The 11,444-nt window shown below is 28.9% G+C and overlaps 1 protein-coding gene across 1 annotated transcript; it reads left to right on the top strand.

Annotated features, from left to right (window-relative positions):
• Nucleotides 1–5,401: 5,401 nt before the first annotated feature.
• Smp_153580 (hypothetical protein) lies at nucleotides 5,402–9,729 on the top strand (the record flags this gene model as incomplete). Its single annotated transcript, XM_018789354.1, has 2 exons — nucleotides 5,402–5,712; nucleotides 9,633–9,729. The coding sequence occupies 2 exons, from the start codon at nucleotides 5,402–5,404 to the stop codon at nucleotides 9,727–9,729; spliced, it is 408 nt and encodes a 135-aa protein (XP_018654805.1).
• Between the last annotated feature and the right edge of the window lie 1,715 nt (nucleotides 9,730–11,444).

Here is an 11,444-nt window from a genome sequence, read left to right as displayed (position 1 = left end):
TAACCTGAAATTATATTTATTGAGGTTAAGATCCAAAATATTTGTACAACATATCCCCCACTCCTTTTCTTGGTAAGACATATGTTAACAATATTGCTATTGGTAACTCAGGCACGGTATATTACTTAATTATACACCAGTTGTTGTCATTCAACAGCATTTAGTTCGGTTTCAATAACTCAAATATTTTTCCATTTATTCAACTCTTACATTATAAATTTGAACAAACTATATATACATTTAAAAATATAAAAAGGCCTATTCTAAGTACCAATTTACTGTAACATATCTACTCACATAAGTATCAGGATTACGTTCAGTCATATGGAGCCTTGAAAATTACATTACTCAATTTATTAATTTATCTTTCAGTCATTCGAAGGCATTTCATTAGTCTATAATTACGAAAAAAAATATTCAAACATGTGATCAAATATTAAGTATTTATTCATATTCTATCTTATCTAAGTTTTCCTCTGAGAATATTGTTTTTTTTATTAAGATAATTATAAATAAGTAGTAAGTAGTAAGTAATAAATGTCTATGATACTTCATTCAGGCAACATTTACTAAGAGAATTAAATCATAAACGAATGCTTTAACCATGTGAATAATTATTCTGAATACTTTATCAATGAAAAACAGTAATCAAACTATAAATAGTCACTATGACAAATCTGTCATATTAAAGAGGTTACAATTTTGCATTTCACAAAATTAATCCTTAACTAAATAGAAATTAGTTACTGAGTTTTTCGTAGTAGAATAATATGTGTTGAAAAAGAATAAAAATGTTAATGGTAAGGAAAGAAACCCATTGTGGTATTTAAACAAAATCAATGATGATTGTTTTCGCTAAATTATCCTTGATGCAATAATATATTTTTTTCGCAAATAGCGTCACCATCATCGGATATGTTTCGCTAGATATTCAATATATATTCCCTATAACTTCGAGATTCTAACTGTTATATAATGCTAGCTTATCTAAATAAATATGTTTTCATATATTGATTATGTTCAAGTTTAAATATCCCCTTGGAACGACAATTCACTTCATACTAATAGACAGTGTATTGAGACCAAGGTAAACTTTACGCAAACTGACAATCAGTAGTGTCAGTGAAATAATTAATATACGATTAAGTAAGTTAAATTCAATTTCTTTTCTAAATTATGAAGTTTCGATAAACATATCAGATTCTTAACGTAAATGATAACGAATAAACACCTTGACATAAATCTATGTTATATGTATTAGCGCTAGTCATTTTATGTGTAATATCACATTGTTATGTGTAGTAAGAGATCTTAAAGTTTAAAAACCAACTTGATACCGTACTAACTACAAGTAAATAAATCGGATGTATGATTCAGTTATGTGTACTAACGTAATGTGTGCTGCTTATGTTAACAGATATAAGTAGTATACAACGCTAGTCAGGAATAGAATGTCTGTCAGCAGAAGATTGAGAAGATCGAGGAGTAAAGAACAGGGGCAGAAAGCAATTGGTATGGTAATGCAGGAACAATGAAGTCTAAGACGACTGATTGACATTTTGCAGGAGGAGTTTCAAGAGATGTGTAATCGCTAATATGTTATTAGAAATACATTATGACTGTGTTTAGAGAAGAAGTAATATTCTCCGTTCACGAGCAACTTTTCTTTTGGTAATGAAGAATTTGGATCAAGGAAATATTTCCTGAGATCTTACAAATATGTTCTTCCTTTTTAATGTCTTACATAAACTCGGCGCCAAAATTACTATGAAACTATTCGCTCTAATTTAGACGGAAGTTCTTATAAATGTCGACATTATATCATCCAAAATCAGTTCTCAGTAGAAACGATCCGATTGTTCTGTATACATTTAAGGAACAAATCAGAAGCCCCCCTATCAACTTTTGCACTAATTATTGTTCATTATTATTTCATATTAACAACAGAAAAATCTTTTTTTAAGTGTCAGTCTTTATCAAACGTTTGTTGATTTACAAACGTCATAATGACTGATGTTCTCCATTACTATATTTTATACAAAATTTATAGTGTTCATATTCGGATAATTATCTGAGTACATAATTACCACTATTTATGATTTTTATATTTTTATATCCAAGATCATTTTTGACAGTCTGATGAAATTAGTATTTTTTTCTTACTTAGGTGCAGAATACATTTGTTTCAGGTCACTAAGTAATATTATCCAAGAGATGTTTCTAAATCAACGTATAATATTTATTCTAGCATTTTAAACAGTTTAATTGCTTCTTTAATGTTCTGTTCACCAGAACAATTTTATAAAATCCATTATACAATCATGTTTCTACGGTTTATGTCGGGACAGTTTCCATGAACTACGACGAAGCCTCTAGAAGCCCTAAAGGAGCCGAAAAGTTTTCATCCAATTAGAACGGGTTGGAGCTTTCAAAAATATGAACGTGGCATACTACTATTGGATAGTAGCATAACTTGCCTTTTTGCGGTTTGTCTGAATTGTAATGTTGATATAACAAACGCTAATATCTATAAATACCCATGATCTTCTGTACATTTTGATTCTTACCCAACAAACACTTCTCCAGCATTCTTCCGTCTTCTGATTTATGACTGTGGGGTACTACACGTTCGAGTACTGTAGTTGTATACCATATTCTGCGTTAATCATTTAGAAAACATAACAGTTTACAATGAAAATAATGTTTTCTAAATAATAAAATAATTATTTATTCATGATATTTTGATTAGTAGAAAATCATGATTTCCAAAGGTTCGTCACGCATTTAAACTCGCTTCTTCAACCAGTAAATAAACTACCAATTCAATTAACGCAATTTTAAATACCACGGAAAAATAAATTACAATCTTTAGTTCAGTCAAAGTTAAAATAGCTCTAATCGTGTTGATATCATATTACTTTGAATATGATAATTCTATGTGTCAGATATCCCTATGTGTATCTGTGTATATGTTAATGAGTTTGGAAAATGCGAAATTCGTAATTGAAGGGGTAGAGCTAAAATTTGTGTATCTGTGCATTAATTGTGTGAGAAATAAATATACATAGATGTGATTGTATCGACATACAGTCCACGTGGAATACTTAGATGAACCTTTCTTCCTTTTGAGAGCAGAAGGATTTAGCGTTATATGAAATGCCTCAGGTACTGGTATAGTAATGCAGGAACAATGAAGACTAAGACTATTTCTTTATAGTGAAAAAAACTTTTCGGATTATTTTGATATTTTTAATACCACTTTGTTGGTTATTGAAATAACATATACCGTTATTCATTGGCTGATAGATATTCTATAGAGTCGAAAAGAGACCTTTTTGTGTAGTACAAGTCGCGATTTCCCAAGATGACTCTTCAATATAGAACGCATCACAATCGAAACACCATAATTTGTAAACGCTGTTCTATGTAGGCGTGGAAAGAAATTATTTCTTAAAGCGAACGAAAATACGTCAAATATTATTAGTTGTTTTATAGAAAATTTAATTATGTATGATTTAATCATAAACTGCTATTCTTCTATCGTACCATGGAGGCAAAGTAAAAATATGCTACCAGTTCATGATATTGAGTTCAAACTGTTAATTAAAGACAGTTTTGTCTCTAATAATAACCCCCCCCAAAAAAAAATGTCAAATGTCGGATTATTTTATTCATAAATGCTCATCATATCAGTTTATTTATTTTTAAACCTCTATGACCTTTAATAACTGTAACTAAAAGCAATTTAATCATCCTGTTTAACTTTAATTTTATTTGTCATTCAATTAATTAGAAACTTCTGTGGACATAGTTTCTCTGATGTACCGTTAGAGTGAATAGCTACATTTCGGTGTATCAAGTTCAGCTTATGTATTAATAAAACAGTATTTAAACATTTTCTTTACTACCCTGTCGAAACAATGTTTGACAAATACTTGATTTTTATAGTTTCGTCCGATCTCTTAAGTGTAAAATTCGAAGTTGCAATGATGACATTGTTTTCTTTTTAGATGGGCTATAAGTTTTCTAAAAATTATAGGGAAAAACTATTGAATTCTGGTTCAGTAATTCGGCAATCACGTGTTTACCGTAAGTACTAGAGGTTTTACAATAACTGTCTTATTTTGTTTATACACATATTCATCAAGATTAGAACGAATAGCTTGACAAGAATTGGGCGCTGAATATAGAGAAGTCATTATACGTGAAAATTATATTTGAAATAATCTTAGCGATTGAAATTTAAATCATCCCATCGTTTCGTCCAGCTAACTTGTCTGGACTTCTTCAGGAAAATAATAAAAGTCCAGACACGTTAACTGGACGAAACGTTGTAATTATTTAAATTTCAATCGCTGTCATCATTTCAAATATAATTTTCACATATAATGATGCCTTATTTTGTGCTTAGTGATTGTTGACGAGTTAAAAACGTCAGTGCTATGAATACCGAATACTTTATTATAATAATCACTTTATAAGTTTGATAATACCTTTTTTTATCATATCTATATTGAATTTCTTATTTGGATGATAACTAAAACAATAATCCTTCAAAAGGCATAAAAAACATACAGAAATTTCCTCAGGACAAAATATCTTAATAAATATAGAATAAAGATTGGATAATTTATATGGTGGATTATTATTATATATGCGTAGGAGTTAATTCTATAGTCATATTTGAATGAGTGGGTTAGTTAATCTTCTATGACATGGGTTAAAATGTATTTTACAGACTATTGTAAAACGCAAATACACATACGCACGTACACATACACACACATATGCACAAATCACGAAACCTTGTTTAACTGATTTAATAAAAAACAGATTTACCAATATTTTAATGAAAGTTATTTTACAGGGATTTACATATGTATACATAGATATTTATATATATATCCATGTTACATGATTGTTTCTTTTTACCCGAAATCAACTTAGATTCTGTTATTATTGAATGCTTATTAATTCTTTAGTTAATTATCAGTATTATTATTATTACTATTATTATTATACTATTATCATCTATGCTACTAAACATTTTAAATATTTAATTATTAAAAAATTAACTAATTATTTGAACAAACTTATTTATACTACTGAATTAAATCAAATTATTAAACGATTCAATTTGTCATGGACAATACATAGTTTAAATCAATCAATGAAACGTATACGCGTGAATTTCAAAAATCTTTCATTGAAATCAAACGATACTACTTATTTTAAATGTAATCAAATGAATCCATATAATCATAATATTTTAAAAAATCCTTTCATTCATAATATTACTGATTGTTATATAAAAGCAACTAAAAAGAAACATAATTTATTATTATATAAAACTATACAAATAATAATGATAACAATATTATTTAATTATTCAATAGTTTACATGAATAAAAATCTTTGTATAGATGCTATGCATCTACATCATACTATTCTATCACCATTATCGGAAAGATCAATAAATTCAGAGACAATGTTCGAATCAGATTCATCTACTATACCTACATATTTTATTAATTCACCTGTAGTGAAATTACTTAAAACATCAAAAAATAAACAACAAACATATTTAGATAATGGATTACAATTAGAAAATAAAGTTATGCAAAGAATATCATCAATATTTCAAGATAAAAAAGCTATACAAGATTTATTAAGAGAAATGAATGCATATTATTTAACTTATGGAAGACCAAGGTTAGTATTAAATATGATTAAACCTCTGATAACAATGTACTTCTTAAAGTTATGTATTTACCTGGGTTTTGTTTTCAATGTTTGATTAGATTTAAAGTTGTTGAACTTATTCATTGATAATTGCAATACGAAGGTATAAACTTAAGTTAATTATTGAATAATTCATAACTGAAATACAAAACAGTTGTATAATCATTATTAGAAGGGGTTTGGGGAGATTTTAATATTTTCATAGTTGAGGAGTCAATGGGGAGGAGGAGTTCATATGAGGAGTTCCATAATAGGACGAAACGGCCATCCAGTGCTTCCAGGTTTTCCATGGTGGTCTAGCTTCAATTGACTCACGCTTTCAACTATGTATAATCTTTGTCAAGCATTTTATATATATGAACTTATAGTAATCATCACAACAATTTATGTACAGTATCATCAACATTAGTTTGGTGGCATGGTTATTATTATACAACAGAAATGAGGTTTAAAGTATTCCTGTATACGTTACAATGTGGCACACTTCCATTTGATGATGAACATATACCTATACATTAAAAAAATAATAATAAAAGCAGACTATTTCCATTTGCCAGGAACTCTGAGTTCAAAGGTTAGGGATCTTTTTCGAAGAATGATAACTGTGAAACTGATTAAGCGTGTAACCATAGATGAAATCAAACCACATCCGTGATATTCACTTGATATTCTCAGACATCTTTATCTTCAAGAATGAGATGAAGATTCTTTAATAATTGACAAAGAAACACTTTCTAAAGTTTTTCAAGTGTTTAGTATTATTTAAATCCTACTCATCATATAATTTCATATGACCACTGAATTTAATGTCACTATGGCATATAGAATTAATAAGTAATATCTAAATTCCCTAACCAGTAACTGATCATTTTTTGATCTTATCACTTGAGTAATTAATTATATATATTAACTCATTTTTGGTATTATATTTACTTTTTTTTTAAAAAAAACAATTACTTTAAATAAAACACATTAATAAGAAGTAATGGAGCCAGTAGATTAAAATAAATGATTAAGTTAAATGTAGTTTACATTGTATTTGCTGTCTATTTACTAAGTTATTAAATAATAGTAATAATAATAATAATACGAGGTATAATTATTATTTGAATAACTTACTTTTGATTTTCTGATAAGCGAAAAGTGATGTTATAGTCATGAATTTATGTATTAAAAATGTAGTTGTCTATGGAAAGAATGTTTTATAATTATACATTCATAAGTAAAAACAATCTAATACGAGTATATATATATATATATTACTGCTTAAGTATATTTATAAGAAAAGTAACGACTAATCTTACATTTCTCAGTTAAGAAAAGTTTATAACAATCTCTTATGAATATCAGTGGTTCATACAAATTCACTGGAAAGATGTATCATATTGTAAAGTGTACATGTAACTAAAAGAAAGTGAACAGCAACATCGTTACTTTATCTTCGAAAGATTATCTCAATGTTTTAAGTATTGGACAGTACTTTTGAGTTCAAGAGTATAGTAAAGTGTATTTTAAAATCTTTTTAAAATATCCTAATTATTCTGGAATAGCCAATCTGTTTTATTGATATGTATTGTATGGTACTTGGTCTGTAGGCTTTTGGATTGATTCAAAGTAATTGTATCCATTGTTTTGATTCTAACATGTAGACCTAATAATTTGCTCTTAATGCTACAATACGTGTACACTATCTTTAGTTATGACTGTCATAAAACAATCTTTTTCTAACGTTTAGTACTCAGACAATTGGTTGTTAGAATATGGTTTTACTGATCAGCCACATGATTCAAAATATCTTTGGGTTTATGAATTTATTATTTACCTAAACACATAAACATTGGTACAAGGAAGTCCCAAATATATATGCGCCACACTTCGCCATTCGATTTGTGTGAGGGCTGTGATGCTGCCCAGGTGCCCAAACCTAAGTAGGTGGTATCCTTAGGAGGCCACTTCTCGAGCCTTTGACCGAAAGGTCTAATCCACAAGACAATAGAGAGACGTTAGGAGATGCAGTCTCATGATATCCAGTGACTGACAATAGGTTGATACTACATTTGATTAGTCAGCATCCTGGATCACATGTGCACCATTGTTTTGGAATCAAGGTTTTTCAACTAACTCCTCTGGATGGAACCTCCATATCCACCAATCCGGTTAAAACGCCGAACGTTCCCGTTTCGTCCTCTCAATTTCGTAAACAACACATCTGGCAGTTGTTGTACGCACGTGAAAAATGTTTAAAATTTGTTGATGCTTATAAATGTTATCCTGTATCCAATTTACATTTAGGATAAACTATAATTATGATATTATCCATCATAATTTATAGTTATAATGGAGATAGGAAAGATGAAACATGACTTTAAACAAGAATTTGAGTATTAAAAGGAATGAAAAGTTTTAGACAGCTCTCCATAGATTTCAATTATCTGAAAGTTAATCATTACCATCATAATAATTTAAAATTATATTTTAATTTGAGTTAAATGTCATCAATAATCTTTGGAATTTTCATGACCTCAGTGTTTATTACGTTACCCGTAATAGTACACAACCATTTCATTCAGATGATCAAAGTCAGAATAACATTCTGCTTCTATTCTTAAATTAAACATGCAACATAGTTAAGAGAATCTAGAACAATTTTTAATCTGATTCACCGGAAGTTTTAGTATAATTTGACTATAATGAATTTATGAAGTATTTTATGCGAAAGATATTTGTAACCTTTTAGTTAAATTAAGTAAGGTCATACTTAAATAACATTTTAATTTCACTAATGTATCATAGTATAAATAATTTTATTATTATACTAGTATCATAAAAAGTTACCGGTCAATAAGACAGTATTTTATAGTTGAAATCATGAGTCTATTGAAGCTAGACTATCATAGAAAACCTGGAAGCACTGGACGGCCGTTTCGTCTGTTGGGAGACAGTAACTCACTGAAGACAATGGTGGATGTCTCTCAATTTCGTGGATTAGTTGAAGTTAGACATTAACACCGTTGGATACCGGCTCAGTGGTTCTAGATGTTAAGCGCTCGCGCGCAAGACTGATAGGTTCTGGGTTCGAATCTCGTAAGGCGGGATCGTTGATGCGCATTTCTGAGGAGTCCCATAATAGAACGAAACGGCCGTCCAATGCTTCCAGGTTTTTGATGCTGGTCTAGCTTCAATTGCCTCATAAATTCAACTATAAAGTTACCGAAATCCCCACAAGACCCCCTTCTGATGATAAGACAATATCTAATCAATTGTATGTGCATTGAAGTGAAAATATTTTCCTTCTTTTTTTGTTGTTGTAGAGACAACATTTCAAATGTTATGGTTCTTTAAAAATAAACGTCTATCATTTTCGTTAGTCATGTAATTAATATTTTTCTTAAACCATTTTGTTTTTGTCGTAAGAAAAAGAAAATTTTTGTTTTTCGTAGTGGTAAGCTTTAATTATTAAAAACAAATCAACATCCAGGTCTACAGGACAAGCTGTAAGCCGTATGTGGAGAAATTCGAATACTTCACTTCTACCTAAAGTGTGTGCTAATGATATCGTTCAAAAGAATGATAAAAACTCCACGACTAAACCGTCTAGCTCAGAGAACAACTTTTGAATAATTTTTCTGGTTAACGTTTTTTAAGCGAGTTGGTTTTCTACGGGATGGGGTCGCTAATCCCATGTCTAACACTCCTTCTTTATCCGGGTATTGGACCGGCAGTAACCCCCGGAGGAGCTACAGGCAGAGTTAGGTCAGAGAACAAAACTCCATCAAAAAGAGTAATATCTCATTAGATTTTTTATAAAATTTATAAGTTGATAATTTATAAAATAACTATTAACGAAAGTCTGACATGTAATCGTCTATTTGTTTTGTGTGATATTTCAGAAAGAAGCAACCAACATTAAACGTTGAAAGAATGTTCCTAAATATGAATGTTTTTATCTTACAGTTAGTCGATTCATCAGTCACTGTTGATATTTAATATTAGGAGATAAAGTTTATTCGCTAACACTGTAGGTTATTGTTTAATAAATAAACAAATTATAAAAATCAAAGTTGATAGGTATCTAATTTTATTGATTTTTTGATTAATTACTTTATATGCAATAATCATTAAAACACTCCTTGAAATAATTCACAGAGACGTAGACAAGTAACTGTCCATTATAGCATTGCAGTGATCAACAATGCTTGACGCATATTCCATTGGTGTTCTTGGATACTCGATAAAATTTGTGAATAAAATTGAAGTACACAATTCTGTATTTGATTGCTAAATTGCATAATTTATATTATTCGAAGATTACTTTAGGTCACAAGAAGTTTAATTTTTATATTTGAAAGGAACATGGAAGTCAACAAACAAATCTGTAATAAATAATTGTCTTTCATTATGATTAGAAATAATGATAAGTTTCAAGTTAGTTAAAATTAAGATTGTTGAAACAGCATCATGAATTAAACTAAAGTTACCTTTTTTGTATTTAATATCTAATCCTTTTAACAAAACCAGTTAAAGACAATTACATTTGAGTATATTCAATATTTATTATGTATCATTAATGTACAATACCACTATTCTTAACAGTAGTATATTCAGTAGTATTTATCTGAATAGGAAATTGATAAGTGATGAAAACATAAACTATATTAAAGATCTGTATTTAATACTGTAGCTACGGTATTAAATAACATCATCCAACTCATTACTAAAATAAATACAATCAAAATATATCTGTCTTATTGTTTCTTATAGCCACTAAACATCATTCAATAGTTCTAAGACATTTACCAAAAAAACAAACATGTATATCATAAAAAAAAATTGAACTACGATAACAATGTCGAAGAATATATGATTGATAATTAATGATACATTTAAATTGATTTAAATTATATGTGAAATAAGTTTTGTTTTAATTATTCAATAAGGTGAGGTTATAATTTATGGACGACCTTTGAGCGATGTTGAAGTGACCTTGAGAGTGTCCACCTAATAACTAGTACCAAATGAGGGTTATAAACCAGTGTGAGGAATCAGGATTCTGATTTACAGTTGATGGTTAGGGTTAGAAATTAGATTTATGATTTTCATCACGAACCGACATCAGCTTTAATGCCAACTCTTTATTTAACGAAATGGATGAGTGAATTTCACGCCAAAGTCCGAGATCTGTTTTCTTATATTTGATTGGCTCGTCCATAAATTATAGTTTCACTATTCAATTATTTTCAATGATTATACTATTCCTAATGATTTAACATCACGAACTAGTCTTAGATAACCATGGAAAGTTTCAAGAATCTATACAAAACCCAGTAGCGATTATATTGTTTTAATCTTAAATTTCCATTCAATATAGAAAACTTTCATCATGAAATAAAACGTTATTAAATGAAATGATGAAATTTTTAAAATGGAGTAGTTAAATCGTTCAAACTAATAAATCACATAGTAGTATAACTAGAACCATCTTAAATTTCCTAACCTATTAGAAAGAACTTAGGATTACTTCTGATATCCTTTTTATTTTAATTTTGAAAATTGGAAATTGAAATCTTTTGAAAATTAACTTATTCCTGTGAAAAATTACAACAATAATAAAGATTTAACTACAATGATAAATTTGAAATAGCCACCTAGACAAGCAGGTGGCTATCAGGACGCAGTAGTTGAGTGAATAATGCGATGGCTTT

This window comes from Schistosoma mansoni, chromosome W, assembly GCF_000237925.1.
Source record: "Schistosoma mansoni strain Puerto Rico chromosome W, complete genome".
Taxonomy (NCBI): domain Eukaryota; kingdom Metazoa; phylum Platyhelminthes; class Trematoda; order Strigeidida; family Schistosomatidae; genus Schistosoma; species Schistosoma mansoni.
The sequence above is the reverse complement of the archived record's forward strand: the minus strand, read 5'-3'. Positions and strand labels throughout refer to the sequence as shown.